The sequence below is a fragment of the Microcaecilia unicolor genome, chromosome 3 (assembly GCF_901765095.1).
Source record: "Microcaecilia unicolor chromosome 3, aMicUni1.1, whole genome shotgun sequence".
Classification (NCBI taxonomy): Eukaryota; Metazoa; Chordata; class Amphibia; order Gymnophiona; family Siphonopidae; genus Microcaecilia; species Microcaecilia unicolor.
In genome coordinates, this window is record NC_044033.1 from 141819903 (window position 1) to 141846314 (window position 26412).

At 44.0% G+C, this 26412-nt stretch overlaps 1 protein-coding gene across 4 annotated transcripts in view; it reads left to right on the forward strand.

Moving 5' to 3' along the window:
• The window catches only part of DPY30 (dpy-30 histone methyltransferase complex regulatory subunit), a 42190-nt gene that overhangs the window by 11330 nt on the left and 4448 nt on the right, over window positions 1-26412 (forward strand). For 2 of the 4 annotated variants that reach the window (XM_030196413.1, XM_030196416.1), the window contains exons 1-3: window positions 11049-11132; window positions 18532-18607; window positions 18698-18745. In XM_030196413.1, coding sequence (XP_030052273.1) covers window positions 18572-18607; window positions 18698-18745 — 84 coding nt within the window. In that variant the 5' untranslated portion in view covers window positions 11049-11132; window positions 18532-18571. Of the gene's footprint in view, window positions 1-10993; window positions 11133-18531; window positions 18608-18697; window positions 18746-26412 lie in introns of those variants that run through there. The other 2 variants (XM_030196414.1, XM_030196415.1) reach the window with 2 other exon arrangements.

Here is a 26412-nt window from a genome sequence, read left to right on the forward strand (position 1 = left end):
TCTACGCAGAAAAAAACCCACCTAGGTGTATTCTCTAAAGTACATCTAAATTTTATAGAATAGGCTTAAATTTCCGCATGGTACATAGAATACGCTGAGCGCCTCTCCACACGACCAAATTTGGTCGCATCCATTTAGGCCATGTTTTACTTGGCTTAAATCCTGATGCCTATATTAGGCGCAGAGTGGGTGTATGTTACAGAATACACTTAGCAAGTTGTGCACGTAAATCATAATGCCATTTAGTGCTGATAATTGGTTGTTAACATCGAATTGACAGTGCTGATTAACTAGTTAACCAATTAAGTTACATGCATTGTTTTAGAATACGCTTCGATATCCACGTGGAAATTAAGGTGTGATATATAGAATTTTGGGGATAGGGCCAAATTCTATATATTGCATCTGAAATATCAACACCGATTAAAGACATGCTTAGCGTGAGTCCATAAAGAATGCACATAAATTAATTGAACAAGCTAATCAGCGCTGATTATTGAGAGATAACAATTAATAGCACTAATTGGCAATAATTAGGATTTATGCGCATATCTGATTCTATAACGGATTGCGCCTAAATCCTATCATGCATAACAATTTGGAGACATGGTTAGGGGTGTTCTGGGTGCGTTCCCGGATTTTATGTGCATTGATATAGAATCACGCCTAAGTGTGCCTTACAGGTGCCAATATTTAGCATTGCAGGTGCCTACAATTAAGTGTACCTTGGTGCTAAGCGCGAATTATAAAGAGAGAATACTCATTATAAAATTGTGCTACGTGCATCACATTATCAGTGCTGATTTTTAGGTGCTACTTATAGAATTTACCCCACGTGTACACACCAGTGACGATCCTAGGTTGGCTACCACCTGGGGCAGATCACCGATGCGCACCCCCCCCCTCCCCCCGGTGCATTCTTACCTTCTGGGAGCAGCCGTGCGGCTCTCAGCTCCCTGCTTCCTCTGCCCTGGAACAGGAAGTAACCTGTTCCAGGGCAGAGGGAGCAGGGAACCAGCGGAGCCGACAGGCGCGCGGCTGCTCTCTGCACCCCTCCAGCAGCGTGCACCCGGAGCGGACCGCCCCCACTGCCCCGCCCTTGGTATGCCGCTGGTACACACACACAGTAACATGTTCTTCAGAGCAGGCGTAATGTTGTGGAAGACAATTTGTGCACTCCTCCAAGTCATTGTAGGAGTCTATTTTATGAAGATGCATAGCTGCTTCTGCGCCTTTGTAAAATGGGCACCTTTTTTGGGCTTTTCCTATAAGCACTCCATTCTAGAATTAGCCCCATATGACCAAAAGTTAAACATTTCAGTTGGGGCAGGAATTAGAGCAGTATAGGAGCAGGAAGACAAGAGTTCTCAATCCAGTCCTTGAGACACTTCTAGCCCACTCAGGTTTTTAGGATACCCACAATGAATATGCATGAGTCAAATTTGCATACAATGCAGGTAGGGCATGCAAATGTATCTCGTGCATATTCATTGTGGGTATCCTGAAAACCTGACTGGCTAGGTGTGTCCCAAAGACTGGGTTGAGAACCCCTGATTTAAGAGGATAACTTTGTACAGATTGTGTAAATGTATTACTGAATGAATATATTTCAAGGTCCACACATTGATTCATAAGATTATCTACGGAGAAGCCCCAGGTTACATGTATAATTTGATTGACCTTCCAGCAAGAAATGGTTCAAAATCTTCTCGAACTTATCTCAATCTTCATCTCCCTAATTGCAAAGGACTTAAGTACAAAACATATTATGCATCCAACTTCTACTACTACTACTATTTAGCATTTCTATAGCGCTACAAGGCATACGCAGCGCTGCACAAACATAGAAGAAAGACAGTCCCTGCTCAAAGAGCTTACAATCTAATAGACAAAAAATAAAGTAAGCAATAGACAAAAAATAAAGTAAGCTTCTCAGTCTTGGGCAGCCAACTCTGGAATGCCTTACCAAGATCTATCCGTTTAGTCACTGACCATCTACCTTTTCGGAAGCTGCTAAAATCTTACCTCTTCAAGCAAGCCTACAATAAAGACTTGACTTAATCTGCGAGTCCATCTGTACTACCTAGATCAGACAACGAAGACTATATCTGGAATATGTCCCCGTAATCTTCTTCTAGTACATTCCTCTTCCTACACCTCCCTATACATTCTAGTGCATCCCTCTTCTTCCCTCCTTTTCACTCTCCCATTATAAACAATGCGCCAACCCCATTACACACCCATCTTCCATTCCCTACCCCTACCATCCTCCTTCCTTGCCCATCTCACCTATCTACATCTTACAATCACTTTTCAATTTACTATATTACATCTACATGCATTTTATATTACTTGTTTAATCTGCATTACTATTTAAACAACCTCCTCTTTACTTACTGTATTACAGCTGCATCCATTTTATGCTACTTTGTTTAACCTGTAGGATTTGCAAGCCGCATTGAACCTGCTAATAAGTGGGAAAGCGCAGGATATAAATGTTACAAAAAAATAATAAATAATAAGTACAATTAAAAATATATTAATTAAGTTGAAACTGGGAGTATTGAACATCTTTTTTTCCTATACGTACATAAAAAATGGCATGTGGGAACTTGCTCCTTTTTGTTTTGAGGAATGCAGTGCTATATTATAAAAATGCACTTGCTTTTTTTTATTACTACTATTTCACAGATAAGTATTGAATAATGAGGTAGGGGCTTCCTTCATGTAGAAGTTCTGTCCAGAAGCAGTCTAAAAGTGCAACATTGTCCAGTTCAGCACACTATTAGCCATCAAGTTCATACAAAGTTAATTATGTTCAATGGAAAATAAATGTGTTAGCTCAGGCTTCTTGCTATGTGAATATTCCATCACTGTTTCATTTTTTATACCAAGTATTACATATTAAGGGCATTTGCTGTAAACTTTGTTTTGTTTATCCAGTTCTTACATTCACATAATTTTGCTTTTTAAACCAAAAGGTGAATGCTAAGGGTGGTTCAACAATTAGGTATAAACTGTGTTGTTGTTGTTGTTGTTTGTGTTTTTTACTTTACTTGTTTTGGACTGCTTTGGGTTCTTATGATCTGTACATCATCTGTCTGGAACTTTGGAATATTGAAATGATAAAATAAAAATTAAATTTTGGATATACTCTGTAGAAGTTGTTGTTTACTTTTGCAATGTGTGTATGGATGCCTGTTCTGGTGTATGCATGTGATAATTTTGAATAACTGTCTATACTTATGGCTATGATTTCTGAACGTGCGGCATCATTAAAGTACAGACTTTTAAATGCCCAACTGGGTATATATGGTAATCTTATTTTTGTTAAATGCTTCAGACATATCCATTTATTTGCTCCCATGATATAACTGAATTCTATTATTCTGTCTCACTGTATTTTCAAATGTAAGCCACATTGAACCCGACTTTGCTTGGGAAAATGTGGGATATAAATGTAAAAAAAAAATCCTTTATCCTCCACCTTTTAAGACACTGCCTACCCACTGGATAGTGATGGTACATGGAAAACAAGTTTGGTCCAGTGAAGACTAACTCAAAATAACCTGTTCCTTTGCTGGGACCTAGGATTACCACATTGAAAATGCGACCATACCATGCCTCTGTGGTTATGTTCCACTAATAAGTTAAACGATTTAACTGGATTTCTTGAAAGGATTATATAAACTTTGGTTGCTGTCAAATAAGAAAAAAAATCTTTTGTCCTCTACCTTTTAAGGCACTGCCTGTCCAACTGGAACAGCTTTAGACTTTGTTACAGATGGACCAAGCATAGGCAGTCCCTTATTTCTAATAATCTTTTGCCATTGTTTTGGGTGTCCTAAAATGGCGGCAAGCTCTGCCTACTGGTTTCAACCTATACAATGGACTAGATTGCAACACCCCATCTCCCGTTTTCTTCAACCTCCTTGGTTATATTGTTACAGTTACCATGGCTGCAGGTGTAGATCAGGTGACCTGTGCTTCTGCTGGCCCTTGCATGAGAGCAAGGAGGTTAAATAGACAGGAGACCAAGTGACATCAAAACATTGAGTGGAGGAGTGGCCTAGTGGTTAGAGTACAGGTCTTACAATCCAGAGGTGGCCAGTTCAAATCCCACTGGTACTTCTTGTGATCTTGAGCAAGTCACTTGACTTAACCCTCCATTATCTCAAGTACAAACTTAGATTGTGAGCCCTCCTAGGATAGAGAAATATCCAGAGTACCTGAATGTAACTCACCTTGAGCTACTAGTGAAAAAGGTATGAGCAAAATCTAAATAAATTGAAACCAATAAGGTTAGTCTAAGTTTCCCCTTTCCTGCATAGCCATCATCCCTGTACACTCAAAACAAAGCTAGTAAACCTTTGAGCTGCTACATCCAAGTTGTCATTCTTTACTGCTGGTAACATTTTTATTAATCTCCCTATATTTTCAACATTCCAGCTTGTGCAGTATACGGATCTGTACATCTGAGGTCTGGAATTTTGGAAGATAGAAATAAGAAAATAAAAATTACATTTTGGATGTACTCTATAGAAGTTGTTGTCTACTTTTGTAATGAGATGGATGCCTGTTCTGGTATGTGGAAGTGATAATCTTTGAATAACTGCCTATACTAATGGCTATGGATTTCTGAACACATGGTATCATTAAAGGACAAACTTTTAAATGCCCAGTTGAGTATATATGCTAATTTCAACTTTGTTAAATGTTTCAGACATATCCATCTATTTGTTCCCATGATATTACTGAATTCTATTATTCTGTCTCACTGTATTTTCAAATGTAAGCCACCTTGAACCCGGCTTTGCTTGGTATAACGTGTGATCTAAATGTAAAACAAATCCTTTATCCTCCACCTTATAAGACACTGTTTACCTGCTGGATAATGATGGCACAAAGAAAGCAAGTTTGGTCCAGTGAAGACTAACTCAAAATAACCTGTTCCTTAGCTGGGTCTACCATATTGAAAATGCGACCATACCATGCCTCTGTGGTTATGCTCCATAATTTAAAAGATTAACTGGATTTCTTGAAAGGATTATATAAACTTAGGATGCATGACTAGGGACACAAACATATACTTATTTATTCAATATTACAATTCTTCATGTACAGCCACAAAACAACCTTTTAGGGTGTATAGTGTTCACAATGAGCTCCTTTTATTATCAACCAGATAGAGATAAGAATTTTCAGTTTTGGCACAGTAATTATCACAACAACAAAATATAAGAAAATCAATGGGCTGCATTAGGGGCTTATAGCCCATTTTATGTTTATACAAAAGAGATCTGCATGAAACAATATATTTATTTTAATTTTGACTTATAAATCCACTTGCCCCTGAAACATGTTCAAAACAGAATAACCCATCTGTGTATTTAAAAGGTAAACTTCTACAAAACAGATGAAGATGTGATTCCAGAGTTGGTACTCTCCTCTCCGGAACCTGTAAGCCACATCGAGCCTACTGCTATGTGTGAAAATGTGGGATACAAATGTAATAAATAAATAAATAAATAAAAATAAATAAATGTGCCCCAATGAAATGAGAGTTTAATTCTACCTCCATTTAATTTCAATATATTCCATCATCTTCATAACACCAGGCTTCCCAAGGCAGATTAAAACAGTTAAGATGAACCCATCAGGAAACAGAAAATATCCTCACTGAAATTTGGCCATCTGTATTATGTGTACTTATTTATTTAGTTAGGTTTTAATGTAGAAAAGTGAGCACAAAATACAGTTTAAAATTGCTGTTTCTACAAGCTATAATAATTCTTAAGCTGTTGTACTGATATTCAATTGTTACTTCATGATATTTATATCTACATATGGGAAGCTTTCAAATAAATTAAAAAGCTGTCCAATAAGTTAAAAAAAATATTTTGTCCTCCACCTTTTAAGGCACTGCCTATCTAACTGGAACAGTTTTAGACTTTGTTACAGATGGACCAGGCATAGGCAGTCCATTATTTCTAATAATCTTTTGCTACTGTTTTCAATAGTGTTGCCATTGTTTTGGGTGTCCTAAAAACAGCGGCAAGCTCCGCCTACTGGTTTCAGCCTATACAATGGTCTAGATTGCAACACCCCGTCTCCAGTTTTCTTCAGCCTCCTTGGCTATAGTGTTGCTGTTGCCATGGTGGCTGCAGGTGGAGATCTCTGCACGCATGCGACTGTAGATCAGGTGACCTGTGATTCTGCTGGCCCGAGCTTGAGAGCAAGGAGGTTTGTTAAACCTCCTTACACGAGAGCTTTGTTGCAGCAGCCAGAGCGAGCCGAGAGCATGTGAGGAGGCTGAGTGGAATTTATTGAAAAGAGAGGAGGAGGCGGCACTTGGATGTTTTGAAGAACCCTGATAGATGGTGGTCAGCGACTCCGAGAGGCTCGTATACTCCCACGGGAAACACATAGGAATGTACTTTCATCCCCGTAAACCCTGCTCCCATGCAGCTCTTTAGAAGATCGCCGTGGCAGGGCACACCAAGGAGGTTTAATAGACGGGAGATTAAGTGACATCAAAACGCTGAAACCAATTAGGTCAGACTGAGTTTTCCCTTCCCCACGCAGCTGTCAACCCCGTATGCTCAAAACAAAGCAAACAAACCTATGAACTGCTGCGTCTACGTTGTTGTTCTTTATTGTTGGCAGTGCTTTTTTTGTAGGAAAAAAGGTACTGGTACTCATTATGGGTGGGGGTCACCATCTATGGCTCCGCCCCTATGGTAGCCACATCCCTTATATCAGCCGTGGCGCATTTAAGCAGTATAATTAAAAATACTATATCAGCATTGGAGCAAAAAATAACTTGTGATTTTTTTTTCATTATAAATAATTTCTATAAGCTGTTACAGCTCTAGTATACCCAGTGCAAAATAAGACAGCAGATGTAAATTCTCAAATTGGACATCATCCAAACACTAAAATGAAAATAAAATGATTTTTTCTACCTTTGTTGTCTGGTGACTGTTTTTCTGAACATGTTGGTCCCGGTCTCTGATTCCGAGGCTCTTTATCTGATCCCTTAACTCTGTTTCCAGGGCTTCCTTTCCATTTATTTCTTTACTTTAATCCTTCATTTCTTGCCCTACATCCATAGGTAAAAGCTGGGTCCTCTGCGGACTTGAGTGGAGGAGGTATAGAGTGGATCCAGCTTTTGCCTATCATCCATGTGCAGATTTTCTCCTCTTTCCCCTTTCCCTCACCTTGGCAGTATGCATCTCCTTCCTCTCTCCATCACGTCCAGCATTTTTCCTCTCCCCCTTCATCCATGTCCAGCATGTCTCCTCTCTCCTCCCCTCCATCCATGTTCATCTCACTTCTTCTCTCTTCCCTCCCCTCCATCCATGTCCAGCATTTCAACTCTCTCTCCTCCCCTCCATCCATGTCCAAAATTTCTCCTCTCTCCCCTAAATCCATGTGCATCTCCTCCTCTGTCTTCCCTCCCCTCCATCCATGTGCAGCATTTCTCCTCTCCCCCTCCACTCCATCCATGTGCATCCATGTCCTCTGTCTTCCCTCTCCTCCATCCATGTCCAGTATTTCTCCTCTCTCCCTTCCCCTCCAACCGTGTGCATCTCTTTCCTTCCCTCCAACATTTCTCCTCTCTTCCCTGCCCTCCACTCCATCCATGTGCAGCATTTCTCCTCTCCCCCTCCACTCCATCCATGTGCATCCATGTCCTCTGTCTTCCCTCTCCTCCATCCATGTCCAGTATTTCTCCTCTCTCCCTTCCCCTCCAACCGTGTGCATCTCTTTCCTTCCCTCCAACATTTCTCCTCTCTTCCCTGCCCTCCACTCCATCCATGACCAGCATTTCTCCTCTCTCCCCTCCATCCATGTGCATCTCCTTCCTGTCTTCCCTCCACTCCATCAATGTCCAGCATTTCTCCTGTCCTTCCCTCCATCCATCCATGTCCAGAATTTCTGCTCTCTCCCCTGCCCTCTCCCCATCCATGTCCAGATTCTCTTCTGCCCTCCCATCTGTGTCCAGCGATTCTCCTCTCTCCCCTGCCCTCCATGTCCAGCAATTCTCCTCTCTCCCCTGCCCTCCATGTCCAGCAATTCTCCACTGCCCTCCCCTCCCTGTCCAGTGATTCTCCTCTCCCCCTGGCCTCCCCTCCCCTCCATGTCCAGCAATTTTCCTTTGCCCACTATCCTCCCCTCCATGTCCAGTAACTCGCCCCAGGCCTCCACATGCCCCCCCTTTTAAGCCCCCATCGAGTTTCAGCGCCCCAGCCCCACCTGCCCACCCTTAGCTTCCCGACAGCCCTCCCCCCGCGATGCGTTTAAATCTTTTATTATGTTTTTACTTGAAGTCGCAGTGCCGGTGTTAGTGAGAGGACCAGGCTTGCCTCCTCCTGCCTTCCCTTCATTCCCTCTCAGTGTCCCGCCTTCTTGTGACATAGTTTCCTGTTTCCGCGAGGGTGGGACACTGAGAGGGAACGAAGGGAAGGCAGGAGGAGGCGAGCCTGGTCCTCTCACTAACACAGGCGCTGCAACTTCACGCAAAAAAAATAAAGATTTAAACGCATCGTGGGGGGTGGGTGGGGGGATGTCGGGAAGCTAAGGGCGGGCAGGTGGGGCTGGGGCACTGGAACTCGAAGGGGGCTTAAAAGGTGCGTCGCGGGTAGCAGGAACGGAAAGCAGGGCTGGGGAGCTAAGGGGTGGGTAGGTAAGCCTAGGAAAAAAAGGTGCCGGTACACTGTACCAGCGCGTACCGGCACAGAAAAAGCACTGATTGTTGGTAGCATTTTTATTTAATCTCACTTCTATTTTAAAACATGCCAGTTTATGCAGCATACTGATGTACACAGAGGAAGCATTAAAACGGGATAACTTTTCATAGGTAGAGTAGTAATTTGTTATAAATCTTAATCAGTGGTCAGTTGGAGGTGCTGGTTACAGGGACAGTCTAGCATGTGTTATATTCGTGCAGAGATTTTTTTTCTCCTGGTAAAGGGCCACTAAAACAGACATCATGTTATGAGAATCAAGAGCTTAACATTCAGAGTTTCTATCTATTTATTTATTTGTTTATGACATTCATATCCCACATTTAACATGTATTAGGTTGAAACCTGAGAGCATTTGAAAGCTTTTTTTTACCTGTGCCTAGATGGTTTGTGGGAACTTGCGCCTTCTGTTTTGAAGAATGCAGTGGTATATTATAAAAATGCACTTAATATTGTTTATTACTATTTACAACTGGTTGATATACAGCAGAAGTCAACCGTCAACATCATGCTTTGCATTTTTCTCAGTCATTACCCAGATACAAATAAAATTATAATGTTAATTATATGACCGAGTCTGCCTCTTATGGTAGCTTTTGTTAATTAAAGCTGTATCAGAATTGCAAGTGCAATTTTATTATGCAGGCAAACAATACACCGCCAAAATACAAAATAGCAAGCAGCACATTATTAGGAGTGGAGGAGTGGCCAGGGTGGTGGACTTTGGTTCTGAGGAACTGAGTTCAATTCCCACTTCAAGCACAGACAGCTCTTTGTGATTCTAGGCAAGTCACTTAATCTTCCATTGTTATATTGAGCCTGCCATGAGTGGGAAAGCACAGGGTACAAATGTAATAAAAAAATACAAAATTGATTATTTTAAATGGAAAATAAATCTGTTGGCTGCCTAGTATGTGAATATTCCATCACTGTTTAATTATTGCTCTCAAGTATTACATATTTAGGGCATATGCCTTAAACATAGATTGTTTACATTTGTTTATCTAGACCTTACATGCATATGGTATTGCTTATTAAACCTGAAGACAAAACCAAAGTGTGGTAAACAATTTGGTATAAACTGTGTTGTTTATGGCTTTACTTGTTATAAAATGCTTTGAGTCCTACTGATCTGTACATCTATTGTGTTATTTTGGTGGGTGGAAACAGTCAGGTGGGCTTATAGGGAGGGAGGGGAGAACAGGAGGGGAAGGGTTCTTGGAGTTTTTATTGTGCCATGTTGGATGGTTTACTGTTTTTTCTTGTTCTGTATGAAGCTTATCAACCAACATGTTTTACTTTTAATAAAGATGATTAAAAGCATCAAAATAAGTTTTGGATGTTACTGAATTCTATTATTCTGTCTCACTGTATTTCCAGTTTTGGCACAGTATAAGCAATCACAAGAACAAAATATAAGAAAACCAATGGACTGCATTAGAGGCTTATAGCCCATTTAGTTATGTTTCAACAAATGATTTGTTTGACAGAAAATAGTTTTATTATTCTGAGTTACAATCCACTTGTCCCTGAAACTTGCTCAAACAACAGAATAATCCATTTGTGTATCTAAAAGGTAAACTTCTACTAAACAGTTGAAGATGTGATTCCATGTGCTCCAATGAAAGGAGAGTTTAATTCTTCTTCCATTTAATTTCAATATATTCCATCATCTTTATAACACCAGGCTTCCCAAGGCAGATTACAACATTTAAGATGAATCCATCAGGAAACAAGATATCCTTACTGAAATCTGTCCATCATATACAGTGTATTTATTTAGTTTTTAGAATAGAAAAATGAGCACAAAATTCAGAGTTTAAAATTGCTGTTTCTACCAGTTATAATAATTGTTAAGCTGTTTTAGTGATATTCAATTGTTATTTCATGATATTTATATCTACATATGAGCAGCTTTCAAATAAATTAAAAAGCTGTCCAATAAGTAAACAACAAAAAAACTTTTGTCCTCCATCTTTTAAGGCACTGCCTATCCAATTGAAACAGCTTTAAACTTGTTACAGATGGACCAACAATTTAAAAAAACCCCGACAATGTGGATGCAGCAGCTCATAGGTTTGCTTGCTTTGTTTTGAGTGAACGGGGATGATGGCTACGTTGGCAAGGGGAAACTCAGACTCTCCTAATTGGCTTCCTTGCTTACAATGGACTAGATAGGCTCACTTCCACTCCTGTTTATTAAACCTGCTTGGGCCACACAGCTTTCCTTCTCCTGCCAGCTTCCCGCCCTCCTGAAACGCAATTTCCTGTTTCCGGCAAGAAGGCGGGACGCCTCAGGTCAGAGTGAGAGAAGGTGTGTCAGGGGATGGCACGGGGCTGAAAAGGAAAGCTGTGGGGCTTTTGGTGGGCATGAGTTTGATGGTACGATGGGGGATGGGGGATGAGGGCGAGGTGCCGGACCGCGGGGAGAGGGAGAAGTGCTAGACCGAGAAGATAGGAAAAGAGGAGAGATGGCAAACGGGGGGAAGGGGAGACCGGTACCTGAATGCGTGTGAGAAAGGGTAGCCGAATGCGTGCGACTTGGTATCTCTGTCGGATTTTTCAGGTTTATGCATTTAGTGGTGTAAAACCAGGATTGGATCAGTCCGTCCGGAAAATATGGAGTTGGTTGACAACCCTGGTGTTTATAGTGATTTGTTATGGTCCCCAAATGTTGGCTAAATGTCTATCCACACCCCATAATGGCTTATTTGGTGGGTGGAAGTGCTGTTTCTACTCTCCATAGCGATTAAGATGTTCTACAAAGGCTGTTAGAGATAAGGTTGGTTGTCATAACACTGCAGTCAGTGCACATTAGAGTGAGACGCTGAAGGCAGTGTGAAGATATTAGAATGCCCCAATAGAGAATAGTCAAAACTCCACCTTAAGCTTGATGGTTATCTGGACAGCTATAGAGAAAGTAGATGTACATATTTATATATCTGATTTGCTGTTGGCCATAGGGTTTCTGCCAGGTTTGCAGAATTAGCACAGTATTAGGAAAATAGCATCACCTTTCCCATACAATGGTGAATAAGGGAGTGTTATGCCCTAATTCCTCCAGTAGGTATTTAGGGCATCTTTTGGTCATTTAGTCGTAATTGAAATAGGTCTTTGGACCTAGACAGTTTAATTTTATTTTATTATTGCAGAAAAACCTCTATCTTTTGATGCCCTGTATGTCCTGCCCAAAACACACCTTGAAATTTGGACAAACTGTGATGTTGTAATTAATTGTGAAATGAGACATTTTTACCAGGGCTGTGGAGCCAGTAAAAATGTACTGACTCCGACACCAGCTTTAAAATAAAAACGTATAACTTTATAATATATAAGTAAAAAATGATAAATGTGCCATACATTTTCTTCAGGTTCTTGGTTCAAACTTTAAATATGTTTTGTGTCTGTTAGGTCTAATTTTGTACATAAAGAAATATTCCATATCATCATGCTGATCAATCCATAGACTAGTGGGTTGTGTCCATCTACCAGCAGGTGAAGATAGAGAGCAATGCTTTTGCCTCCCTATATGTGGTCATGTGCTGCCGGAAACTCCTCAGTATGTTCTCTATCTCAGCAAGTGGTGGTCACACACAGCAGCAGCTCTGGCTAGGTCTCCAAGCCTAATTCTTAGGTTTTGTTGAGTACCTGGGGTTGAGGGCACGTCTTGAGCAAGTGCAAACCTGGTGGTCCCCGGTCCCTCCTTTTCTCCCCCCTCCCGCTGGCTCCGTTAAAAAAAAAAAAATTTTTGGACGACCTTTAAGGGCGTTTATTTCAACGTTTATATCAGCGTTTATTGCAGCTGCTCACTGGGACACCGGTTCGTTACAGCTCGGAGCGAGGAGCAGGTAATTTTTACCTTTTGTAGCGGGCAGGGGATTCCCCGTTCGGTCTCCACATGGCTTATGGCGTCGGAGGGCGAGGGCGCGAAGAATCGCTCCCCGGACCGCGTGTGCGCGTCTAGCGGGGATGCGGGGGTTTCAAAGCCTGAATCGCCTTTTGTGGGCGTCAGTTTAGAGCCCGGTAAGTGTCCTGGTTCTTCCTCCGGTGCGGCGGTTTTTCCTGCCTTAAGCGCCCATCCCCTGCTGCTCGCCCCCCCCCATTTTGGCCGGCCACTCTGCTCGGACGGCTTCTTGGGCCGCCCTCGAGGTGGGAGATGTTAATGCTATGGTCGCCCTTGATTCGGGCGACGGCAAGAGAGCGCCAAAAGTTAAGCGCCATTCTTCCCGCGCGGCTCCTTCTCGGAGTTTCACACCGGACGCCATTTTGGATGCGCAGCATGTTTCTCCCCCGCTCTTGCGAGCGCCGGTTGAAGGTGCGTCTAGGGCCGTGGCCCAGGCTGCAGAAGTGCACAGTCTGGGGGGTTTCTCCCCTGAGTTCAGTTTGCTGCTGCATCAGGCCTTTCTTATGCAAAACGCTGCCCCTGCTCCCCTGTCTGATAAAGGGGTTGAGGCCTCCGGAAGCAAACTCCCTTGGGTGGATTTCCAGGCCCTAGAGGACTCTGTCTCCTCTGATGTAGATGAGGGCAGCGTATCAGTTCTCCCAACGGTCCTTTAGGGATTCCTTGGAGGAGACGGATTCCCGCTCTGATGGAGCGGATGACCCCTCTGCAGCGCGGATCTTTCGCTCGGAGGACTTGCCCAACCTGTTAGTGCAGGCCATGAGCATTTTGAAGATTTCCTCTCCGGAGGACGTCTCTCCCTCAGCCTCTGCTGGCTCTGCCATTATGCTGGGGACGAAGCGCCCGCCTAGAACCTTCCACGTGCATGAAGCCATGCACACCTTGATTTCGGCTCAATGGGATTTCCCAGAAGCGAGCCTTAAAGTGGCTAGGGCTATGTCCCGCCTCTATCCTCTGCCTGAAGGCGAACGGGAGGCCTTTCTTTGGCTTACCGTGGACTCCTTAATCACTGCGGTGACTAAGAAAACGGCGTTGCCGGTGGAAGGTGGCACGGCCCTAAAGGACGCCCAAGACAGAAGATTGGAGTTGGCTTGAAAGTCGTCCTTCGAGGCGACTGCTTTAAGTTTGCAGGCATCAGTTTGCGGCTCCTATGTGGCCAGGGCGTGCCTGACGATTGTGCAGCGGGCTTCCCCCTCGGATCCTTCCTTGAGGGCTGATTGGCCGGCCCTGGAATCGGGCTTGGCCTACTTGGCAGACTTGCTGTATGATGTCTTGAGAGCCTCGGCTAAAGGTATGGCTCAGACAGTCTCTGCTCGGTGCTGGCTTTGGCTGAAGCATTGGTCTGCTGACCACGCCTCTAAGTCTCGCCTGGCTAAGTTGCCTTTTAAAGGCAAGCTGCTCTTTGGTGTCGAGCTGGACAAGATTGTGACCGATCTCGGCACGTCCAAGGGCAAGAGGTTACCGAAGGTCAGGGCTCGGGCTAGTGGTGCCCGCCCCGGTTCCTCCAAAGGACGGTTTCAGGAAGCCCGTCGGTATCGCCCGAGCAAGTCGGGATCCTCTGCCCCCTCTTCCTTCAAGAGGAACTTCTCCCCCAAGCAGCATTCCTTTCGCAGAGAACGCCGTCCCGGAGGTGCGTCCTCCGGTCCTCCCCCAGGGTCTCGTACCCAATGATGGGGCCCTGGTCCATGGCCCAAAGCAGATTGGAGGACGCCTATCCTCGTTTCTGGGCGAGTGAACCAGGGTAACTTCAGACGTTTGGGTGCTGGAAGTCATCAGAGACGGCTACAAGCTAGAGTTCTGCCGACCCTTAAGAGATGGGTTTGTGCACTTTCCCTGCAAGTCTCCAGTCAAAGCTGTGGCAGTGCAGCAGACTTTGGACAATCTGATCCGCCTGGGTGCAGTCGTTCCGGTGCCAGAAGATCAGCTTGGCAAGGGATGTTACTCCATTTACTTTGTGGTACCAAAGAAAGGAGGTTCTGTGCGGCCTATCCTCGACCTCAAAGGGGTCAATCGGGCCTTGAAAGTTCGGCACTTCCGAATGGAGACTCTCCGCTCTGTTATAGTGGCAGTGAAGGCAGGGGAGTTCCTGGCATCCTTGGACATCAAGGAAGCTTACTTGCATATTCCCATTTGGCCTCATCAACGCTTTCTGCGTTTTGCAGTCCTGGGCCGACACTTCCAGTTCAGAGCCCTCCCGTTCGGGTTGGCTACGGCTCCACGGACCTTCTCCAAAATAATGGTGGTCATCGCGGCCTTCCTACGAAAGGAAGGAGTACAAGTCCATCCTTATCTGGACGACTGGTTGATCCGAGCTTCCTCTTATGCAGAGTGCGGCAGAGCTTTAGACCGGGTGATTGCTCTTTTGAGCTCCCTGGGGTGGATCATCAACTGGGAGAAAAGCCAGCTGCGCCCGACTCAGTCCCTGGAGTATCTGGGAGTTCGTTTCGACACCCAAGTGGGCAGAGTGTTCCTGCCAGACAATCGGATTGTCAAGCTTCAGGCTCAGGTGGACCAGTTCCTAGTAGCCTCTCCTCTTCGGGCTTGGGACTATGTGCAGCTGTTGGGCTCTATGACGGCCACGATGGAAGTAGTGCCCTGGGCCAGGGCCCATAAGAGACCTCTACAGCACTCTCTGCTGCAGCGATGGACTCCAGTGTCGGAGGATTACGCTGTGCGCCTTCCCTTGGATCCAGCGGTGCGTAAGGCGCTGAGCTGGTGGCTGAGGACAGACAAGCTGTCCGCAGGAATGCCTCTTTTGACCCCGGAGTGGGTTGTCGTCACGACGGACGCCTCATTGACGGGCTGGGGAGCCCACTGCTTGGGAAGGACAGCGCAGGGCCTCTGGTCTCCTGCAGAGGCAAAGTGGTCTATCAACCTCCTGGAACTCAGAGCCATTCGGTTGGCGCTTTTGGAGTTTCTCCCGGTACTGGCGCTGAAGCCAGTACGGGTCCTGTCGGACAATGCCACGGCCGTGGCCTATGTCAATCGCCAGGGAGGTACCAAGAGTGCCCCTCTAGCCAAGGAGGCCATGAATCTATGCCAGTGGGCGGAAGCGAACCTGGAACAGCTGTTGGCGGCCCACATTGTGGGAGTCATGAATGTCAAGGCAGACTTTCTCAGTCGCCATACTTTGGATCCCGGAGAGTGGCAGCTATCGGCTCAGGCGTTCTTGGACATCACAAAGCGCTGGGGCCAGCCGAGCATAGATCTGATGGCGTCATCGGCCAATTGCCAAGTGCCGCGTTTTTTCAGCAGAGGACGGGACCCTCGATCTCTGGGAGTAGATGCTCTTCTCCAACGGAGGCCGACACGGGAGCTTCTCTATGTGTTCCCGCCCTGGCCCATGTTGGGCAGGGTGCTAGACCGGGTGGCAAAGCATCCGGGTCGGATAATCCTGGTGGGTCCGGACTGGCCCAGATGTCCCTGGTATGCGGACTTGATCAGGCTCTCGGTGGATGGCCCTCTGCGGCTGCCAGCGGTGCGGGGCCTCTTGCATCAGGGTCCCATGGTGATGGAGGATCCCTCCCCCTTTGGTCTTACGGCCTGGCTATTGAGCGGCAGCGTCTGAGGAAGAAGGGCTTCTCAGACAAGGTCATCACCACTATGCTGAGAGCGAGGAAGCGCTCTACTTCTACTGCTTATGCCAGGGTTTGGCGTACCTTTGCATCGTGGTGTGAGGCAGGCTCTCTTTCTCCCTTCACTGCTCCAATTTCGTCAGTGTTGGCGTTCCTGCAAGAAGGTTTGGAGAAAGGCTTGTCACTCAGTTCCTTTAAAGTCCAGGTAGCGGCTCTGGCTTGCTTCAGGGGTCGCCTGAAGGGTGCTTCCCTGGCCTCGCAGCCAGATGTGGTGCGCTTTCTCAAGGGAGTTAATCACCTATGCCCTCCTCTGCGCTCTGTGGTGCCTGCGTGGAATCTCAATCTAGTGCTAAGAGCCTTGCAGAAGCCGCCTTTTGAACCCTTGTCGAGGGCATCTCTGAAAGACCTGACGTCGAAAGCAGTCTTTTTGGTGGCTATCACTTCAGCCAGACGAGTTTCCGAGCTCCAGGCGCTATCATGTCGGGAACCCTTCCTGCAGTTCACTGAGGCAGGAGTGTCTATTCGCACGGTGCCTTCCTTCCTGCCCAAGATTGTTTCTCGTTTCCATGTGAATCAGCAGATCTGCCTACCCTCCTTTCGCAGGGAGGACTACCCAGAGGAGTATTCTGCTCTCAAATACCTAGATGTGAGACGAGTCATCATCAGATACTTGGAAGTGACCAATGATTTCCGAAAGTCGGATCATCTGTTTGTGCTGTTCGCAGGTCCTCGTAAGGGTCTGCAGGCATCCAAGCCTACAGGCACGATGGGTCAAGGAAACCATTGCAGCGGCTTATGTGGCCATGGGGAAGATGCCGCCTATCCAGCTGAAGGCTCACTCCACTAGAGCACAGGCGGCCTCGATGGCAGAGGCCGGGTCCGTCTCCTTGGAAGAGATTTGTAAGGCGGCAACTTGGGCATCGGCTCATACCTTCTCCCGTCATTACCGCTTGACTGTGGCTGCTCGGGCGGAGGCCCGGTTTGGAGCTTCAGTGTTGCGGTCAGGGATCTCTATGTCCCGCCCTGGGTGAGTACTGCTTCGGTATATCCCACTAGTCTATGGATTGATCAGCATGATGATATGGAAGGTAAAATTGTGTATCATACCTGATAATTTTCTTTCCATTAATCATAGCTGATCAATCCATAGCCCCTCCCAGATATCTGTACTGTGTATATTCTGGTTGCATTTCAGGTTCAAGTTAGTCTTCAGTTCCTGTTCAGGAGGATCTTCGTGTTCAAGTTTTTTCGATGGAATTCTTCTGGAGTTGAGACGATTTTGTGTTACAGTGAGCTGCTGCATTCCTCTCCCCTCCGTTTTACGGGGCTGGATTGAGACCTAAATTCTGCCGGTGCTTCCTCCCGCTTTGTGCGGCAGTAGGGTAGCATTATATCCCTCCCGCTTCGGCGGTGTTAGGGTCAGCCAGCTCCTCCTGCGGTTGCGGTCGCAGGATAAGCCAGATCCCCCCACATCGGCGGGTGTGGTGTCCCTCCCCCGCTCTGCGGGGATGAGCTGGACGGATTCCCCTCCCCCGTTTCAGCGGTGGTGAGCTGGGCAGAGTGTCCCTTTGTGGGTGTAATTCTCTAGGTGCTGAGTCCTGCGGATGGAGCTTTGATATCGACATACTGAGGAGTTTCCGGCAGCACATGACCACATATAGGGAGGCAAAAGGATTGCTCTCTATCTCCACCTGCTGGTAGATGGACACAACCCACTAGTCTATGGATTGATCAGCTATGATTAATGGAAAGAAAATTATCAGGTATGATACATAATTTTACCTTCTTTGTAGTTAATCAAATTTCTCTTAGATTTACTATAGATAGTAGGAGTTGGACAGTAAAAAAAAAAAAAAAGGTTTGGTGTACCAACTCTACAGCCCTGGTTTGTATTACTACCATTCAATTGATGAAATTTTTGCTTATGTAATTGGTTAATCCCATGACCTTATTCAATGCTTATTTTCACTTCTGCCTATGGCAATAGGCTTACTTGAAAAAGGCCCTAAGATCATTACAATTTTCGCAGACTGGAAATTACTAGTATAGGGCCCTATTTACTAAGCCGTGTTATAGGGGTTGGTGTTCCATGTACAAAGTTCTGTGACCATTTACAGATCATTTCTGCTGCCACCCTCATATATATAAAAAATGAAAAAAAAAATTAATAATTGCAATACCATACCAGGTTTATTTCCACCTTTTTGTTTTGATATTCAGCTCCATTTTAGTGGAAACATTTTTCACCTTTTTTTTTTTTTGTTAACTACTTAAAGGCTGACATTGAATTTTTTTTCTTTTACAGAGAAACCTCCATAGACATAGGATTTTCCATTCACAGCACCATGGATTCAGAGCAAAGCGTGGAGGGGCAGTCACAGGTACCAGAACAGTACTTTGCAATAAATATTGCACTGTCTATTGGTAATGCTGGAATGTTTCATTTTAGCTGATGTCTTTTTATTTTATAGGTTACAGAAAACCCTCATTCTGAATATGGTCTCACAGAAAATGTCGAGGTACGAAACTGTTAGCTGTCTTTGGATCATAATTCTAATAATATCTCTGATCTAAATGGAATTATTATTAGATATAATTTTCATAGACAAACCCTTTATCTTGGATATAATGTGGTTATTGTGTTTTGCTTTAGCCCCATTCTCCTACTTTTTCCTTGAGAATGCGATTGGAATGCTTTTCGTGTTTCACTATATATATTTTGACTAGTAAAAAAGGCCCGTTTCTGACACAAATGAAACGGGCGCTAGCAAGGTTTTCCTCGAAGTGTGTATGTTTGAGAGAGTGTGTGTGAGAGTGACTGTGTGAGAGAGAGAGAGTGAATGTGCGAGTGTGTGTGTGTGACACAGAGAGAGTGAGACTGGGTGCGAGTGTGTCTGTGAGAGAGAGTGTGTGTGTGTGAGCATGAGAGTGTGTGCCAGGGTCCCCCCTCCCTCCCGCCCTCTGAGTTCCAGGGTTGTTGTCCCCCTCCCTCCCTCCCTCCGAGTTCCAGGATCGTCCCCTCCCTCCCCTGCATTCACCCATATGCAGGCAACATCCTCTGTGCCCTGCCCCCTCCATCCATCCATGTGCAGCATCTCTCCCCTGCCCCCTCCACCTCCCCCCCAGTTCCAGGCCCCCCTCCCTCCCTCCGAGTTCCAGTGTCCCCCCTCCCTCCTTCCCATTTCCAGGGTCCCCCCTCCCTCTGTCCCTCAGTCCCTCCCTCCCAGTTCCAGGGTCCCATGGAACTGGGAGGGAGGGGGGACGGAGAAAGTTGGAGGAGTGACGTCAGCAGGTGGTTACAATCCCAGTGACACACATTGGAAAGTTGGAGGAGTGATGTCAGCAGGTGGTTAACGATCCCAGTGAGACACATTGGAATGTTGGAGGAGCAAATTATTATATTAGATATGTCATCTTTTGCTCATAACCGACCTGAAGGACGTTCTGCTTGTGGCATCTTGTCAAAAATGTATCACCTTATTTTCCTCTTTTCTGTTCTGTTTGTATTTATTACCAACATTTTCTTTAATTATTTGGCATTGATAGACCTGTTGTGGGCATTCATAGCATTCTCAGATGGTTGTTACTCTTGGAGCTTATGTAGAGGTTTTGGGTTCCTTTCACGTAGAGGTTTTTCTCCTTTCCTTTTGGTTGGTATCTGTTCCCTTCCCAGATGTAAACCACATTGTTTAAAAATCACAGATTAACATGATTTTCTAGAGGGCTTGAAACAAAATGACATTAAAATTTACCTTACCTATACAGAATTGATATGTTGATCCACTTCTAATGAATTTGGCTTTCATTGAAGAAATGTTGAATTATATATATTATCTCCATCTAGTGGAGCAGAGATATTTCTACAACATAGGGCCCTGTTTACTATGCCACGATGAGGACATGCAAACCTTTTAGTGGGATCTAAAAATCAGTATGCGCTAATGCTAGACACACCCATAGGAATATAATGGGTGTGTCTATCAGTGTATGTGATAAAGTTTGTGCGCCTACAGCATGGCTTAGTAAACAGGGCCCTTAATTTTTGTGGTTTCAATCTGTTTTTTTAATTGATAAACTAAAAAACCTTTTTCAAGATGGTCATGTAATAGTAGTAGTAAGTGATCCAGATTCTTGTCTCTGTGACATATGATTATTTTGTACATTTTAACATAATTTTCTGTTCCTTGGAAAAAGAGTTCTACATCATCTATTTTTATAGAATTATGACTTATTTTAAGGCACCTTTTTATTTACTATTAGAAATTATACAGTGATCTTGGGGATTTACTTCCTTGACGTCTATGGCCAATCATCAGAATGGTGGATACTTATAGTCATGATATTGTGTGCTTTTGCTTTCATTTTACAATTATTTGCAGCACAGTGAGTAGGAAGTGTGTGGCTTAGTGGTGGAATTCCTGCCTGCCCTGTGGTCAGGGTTTGATTCCAGCTAATGGACTTTTTGTCCATGTTAATGGGATGTTTTTTTAATTTTTTTTTTTTTTAAATTTATGTATTTATCACAATACTCCTAAATTTTCATATTAGACCACAAGTCACAATTATAAAAGGGACAAAGTGACAGAAATAGTTGGAGACAAATTAAGGGGTCCTTTTACTAAGCTGCGGTTAAAAAGGGCCCTTCGCTAGCGGGAGGGGATGTTTTTGCTACATGCTGCGGCCCTTTTTACCTCAGCAGGTAAAAAAGGCTGAAAGTAGCCATGGCCATATGGTAAGATTGCTCTTGCCGCGTGGCCATGCGAGGGGGAGCTCTTACCGCCACCCATTGAGATGGCAGTAAGGGCTCCTGCGCTAACCTGACAGTAACTGGGTAGAGCGTGGCACTGTTCAGTTACCGCTGGGTAACTGGTGCACTGTTTTTCCTAGTGTGGGAAATGGGCTGGATACACCTCCTTTAGGCAAGGCCGCAGCTCCATCAGCGGAATTCGCAGCAAAGGAATGGCCCAAGGGATAAATAAGAAGTGGCTGAGCATACCATACCGTTTGTTGTCCTGAAGAGCAGTCGCTGATACAGAATCAACATTTGGAAATGCCCGAATCTTCCCCCGACGCTGAAGAGCCATTGTGAATGAAACCAAAAGGAAAACTGAGCTCACGGTGTGCTTCAGCTTACCACTGCCATCTTGACCCTCCCCCCCCAACCTCAGTAATAATGATCATCCCAACACCACCAACGTGAAGGCATTTTAATTTTTAATCATTAGCAAACTGGTAAATTTTATTTTTAAGAACAGAGGCCCTTTTAGAAAGGCCCTACATGCATCCAGCGCGCGCCAAATCAGCTACTGCGTGCCTCGAGCGGTAATTCTGAATTTGGCACGTGTCGAATGTGTGGTAAAAAAAATATTTTCTACCGTGTGGTGCTTACCCGGCGGTAAACAGCAGTGTGCGCATGCTTCATGTCTACCACCCGGGTAATGTGTGAGACCTTACTACTAAGTCAATGTGTGGCAGTAAGATCTCAGGCCGAGACATGTGCTGTTTTTTATTTTGTCACACGTCCATTTTCCGGCCCCTTATAAAAAGGCCCTTTTTCCAGTACACGGCAAAAAATGGCCCACCACATGCCCGAAAGATTTGCTTGCACTGCCGCAGGCCACTTTTTGCTGCAGCTTAGTAAAAGGGCCCCATAATTTTGAGTCTTTTTAAAAAAAAAAAAAAAAAAAAACATAATTTTAAGTTATTAACACAACTTTGTAGTAATGAAGTAATATACCACTTCTCTTCTCAGTATACATTTTTTTTTTTCATGACAATAAATGTCATTCATTCAGTGTTGGAAAAACAATCATATCTAAAACGCTGCAGTTCTAGTCCTCAGTTTGATTCTCCAGACTAAGGATGAGTAGTGTTCTGTTGCTGTAAGGTAAGTATGGCATTTAAATTTGATTTTCATGATTGGGTGTTTTGTAAGGATTCCGAAGTTTGAAGGGTAACACTTTCTACAATAGGAAGATTCTCATGTAATATTTTGGTTGTTTTTTGTTTTTAATTTTATAACTTTGTAAACCGCTCAGATTGGATTTCTGAATGGGTGGTATATCAAACCTGAAATGTTATCTGTCAGAGAGGTATATAAAGCAGCCACATTATTTATTTTTCCATGGTATGTTAACTTAAATTTTGTGCCCTATAGAAACTCAGTGTTGCATCTATCTGTTTACCTCCACCCCTGGGGCTTCATAGTAACATAAACATAAGATAAGGATCTGGATTGGCCATTTAGTCTGTCCAATAAGGTGGTTAGAGTTGTACCTGCCCCTCTGTGGCTTAGTTTAGGGTTGTACCTATTGCTCATTGCAGGTTACACCCCTCTATACCTTGTTTTAAGTGTGAAGGTCATTTTAAGTTTTGTTCTGATTCCCTCCCTCTTCCTATATAGTAGGGTTCTCAACCCAGTCCTCAGGACACACCTAGCCAGTCAGGATTTCAAAATGGCCAAATGAATATTCACATGGGATTTGAATACAATGCATCTTCATTGAATGGAGAGGAAAAAGTGAGATAAGGCAAACGATCACTGATTCGGTGGTATCTGGACAGCTGTTGAAGCAGATCACTGCTTGCATGTAACTGTGTGATATTGACTTTGTATGCACAATTGCACAAGCTGTGTGTGAATCTGTAACTGCTGTTTTTCTTCAAGCCATTTTCCAGTCTGATTGGCTTAAATCCTCCACTAAATAGTTAATGTTAACAGATGTATGGGCTAGAGGTTCTGTGTTGTTCTGGCAGGTAATGTACTTGGCAAATGTAATCTTGAGCACAGTAACCTTCTCCACAAAGTGCATTAATATAAATCTCAGCACTGTAAAGACTTGGCCTTACTTACAAGAAAAGATCCTTAACCACATCTAAGGTTTATTCATACATTTTATTGTCTAAATGTATTGAGATCAGTGACAACTACAGGATGTTTTAATACCTTTTTTTTGTGTGAGAGAGTTTCTGGTCATAGCAGCAAAAGGATTAATCAAAACCTTATATTCAGTAGCATACAGCCAGAGAAAGAGAAGCAAGGCAAAAAAAAGCAATGCACTCTACATTAAAATTTCTGCTTTCCTTTTTTGCACCTTTGTTGGGATGCGAGCCCTTGTTATTACAGTACAGTTTCTGTCTAAGTAGACATCAGCCTGGTCTGGCCTAGTTAACTACAGTACTGACTAATCTCTTTAAAATACACTTAGTCTGAGGTCACGTGATGCTTTGCTGCGAAGCAGTGAGGTGAGCTTCCAGGCCCCTTTGGTCAGTTAGGTGTCCAATTGCCTTAAATCTCAAACCTGTGTGGAGTGGAAACTTTGGAGATCCTGAAATTCTCTTTTTGGGCATTTGAAAACATTGTTAGGACTTTAAAAAATCCCGAGGAAGGAGAGGGACCAAGGCCACAATGGAGACCAAGATGGTGGAGGAGTTGTTGGCAGGCCCGAACTCGGTCAGCTTGGCCTGGGCTGCCAAAATAGAAGTTGAGATCCGTGCATTGCTGGAAAGCTTGACAGATCAAAAATTGCAGCATATACCCCCCAGATTCTATATAACGCACCTAGAGATCTGCACTGAAATCCAAGCATATTCTATAACAATGTGTGTAACTTAATTGGCTTAACAAGCTAATCAGCATTAATAACAGCTCTTAAGCAATAATGAGCACTAATTGGCAATTAGAATTATGCGCACAAGTCACTAAGCGTATTCTCTAATGCAGTTTGCCTAACTTCTAACACTTGCAGGCAAAAAGGGGCATGGTTATGGGTTGGGAAATGGGCATTTTGTGGGCGTTCTGAAATTTACGCACGCAGTTATAGAATATGGCCCAGTGTGCCTAAATCTACGTGCCGGGATTTACACCATGTTTACGTTGGTGTAAATGGAGGTGCATAGTTTTAGATGCTGAGATATCAACTAAGCTTAGTTGGGAGATGGTCCAACAACATGCCTACCTTCTCTGCTTATCAGCTTTGATGTGGAGAAGGCTTTTGATTGCGTCTCATGGGACATTTATTTGCTGTTTTGCGGAAATATGGAATACGCATCAAATCTTTAGTTGGCAAGTATTCTGTCCACAGTGGATTACTTAGCCTACAGCACCTGGTATTCCCAGGCGGTCCCCCGACCAAGTACTCCCCAGGCCTAACCCAGATTGGCTTCCGAGATCAGACAACAACTTTTCAAAAACAGAGACACAATACAGCTAGACAATGTGAAATGAAGCTGCAAGGGGGGAGGGGACTGAAAAGCAACATCAGGAAATACTTTTTCATGGAGAGGATGGTGGATGCCTGGAATTCTTTTTCGTGGGAGGTGATGGAATTCAAAAAAGCATGGGATATACACAGAGGAGACCTATATGAGAAGAGGATGGAATAGATGAATAAAGTATTTGTACGCAAAGTAAAATATAGATAACTCACACAAATAGCATAGAGGCGCTAACCTGCAGACAGTGGCTGGTGTAACCGTGGCCACATTTCTGGTAGATTGGGTGAAACATGCTGGTCTTTAACTGCCATAGCATTTATTATGTTACATGTTAGAAAAGGTGCAGAGATGACCAAATGACAGTCAGCACGGTTAAAAGAAAGTATCAGCTTCCTGAAAGTGGACGTAACAGCACATGACTGAGTTTTTGTCCTGCATGAATATAAAGGACACAGTCAATGTGGTTCTAGCACTAAAGTCTCCAGACGTTTCTAATAATCTAGTGACATAGAAAGTTGATGAATTAGCGCCCACAGGCCCCCTTTTTTTATCTTTAGATGGATTATAATAAACAGAATTCAAAGATGGCAATATATTTCTACTGGAAATGTCAACACTTCCTTAAGATATCTATAAAAAAAAAGTCTTTTGGTGACAGAGTAAGCCTGCGGGGAAATTTCAGCAATCAAAGATTGAGCGTTCTAGCTGAGTTTTCCATACTTTCCTTTAGACCACAGTTTTAGTTAAAACCAAGGATGCTTGAACCTCTATTATCACTTTAATCTGTTGCTCAAGCCACTCTATTTCTTGCTTATTCTTAGAGGCCTCCAACTCCACAGCCTGGGACTTATGAAACAATTATGAAGCAACAGTTAAACAAATCTTATGCATAGACACTATCACCAGACAAACTTCTTCCAGGGCTATTTTTGCAGGTCTTGCCAGAAGGAGGACTGTCAGCAAGGCAGCAACAGACTCTTCCTCAAAGCTTTCTTCACTTTCAATGGCAGAAGGTCCACCAGCAGTCAGAGTTGCTCTTCTCACATCGGGTACTAGCATCGTGTTAACTGCTGATGGTCTTCCTCTCCTGCAGCCTTCTCGGTCTCCCAGATCACTGGCAGTAGGTTGGGGGATAATGTGTTCAGTAATAAATCACTACCCAAAGGGGAGCTGCTTAACTTTGTGTGGAGTTAATCCTTAGGAGAATATCAAGAACCAATACATAAATATCTATTACAATTTTGAAAGCTGCTGACAGTCTTTTCATAAGATGTGTGCATGTGTCCCCTTAAGTTTGATGCAGCTAGGTGTACCAGTTAGGTGCTAGATTCTCGTGAAATATGACTTTCCTAGTTTGGAAAGGTAAATGTTGGCAATTTTTATATGGGGTGGGTTGAACCAGGGCTGTCTGGAAAGTAATGCTCTTTACTGATTTTTGTTTTGTTTTTTAAACCTCGTTTGAAGTATAGTAATTTTGTGCCTCACAGATTAATGTCTCCAGATGATGGATTTTGCTGTTTTGTACATACAAGTTGTGCTGTCTCTATTTCATAGAAAGCTATACAAAATTCACACTTTGTAAGATATAGTCTAAATCTGAGTTATTGTCATCCTTTTACAGAAAAGTATTGAAATATGCCTATAAAACCTAACTCATTGCATCCACAGATTATGTAACTGCTACCTGCTGGATCAGCATTTTCCCTTGTTTTAAACTCGCTAATATGCTGCTGAGAACCCTAGGTGGCTTAGCCTTCAGCTGACAGCACTCATTGGCTGTACAGTAAATAGTGAACAGGCTCCTGTGGTGAAATGACTGGTTGTGGTTTCTGCTTGGAATATTCATTTTCTCTTTCCTAGTAGTGACAGAGCATCAATGTTGGGAGATAGCCATCAGTGGCATTACAGCAGCTACTTTTGTGCTGCACTTACAAAATGGATGCAAGCTCTCAGTCAGGTAAATGAGCTC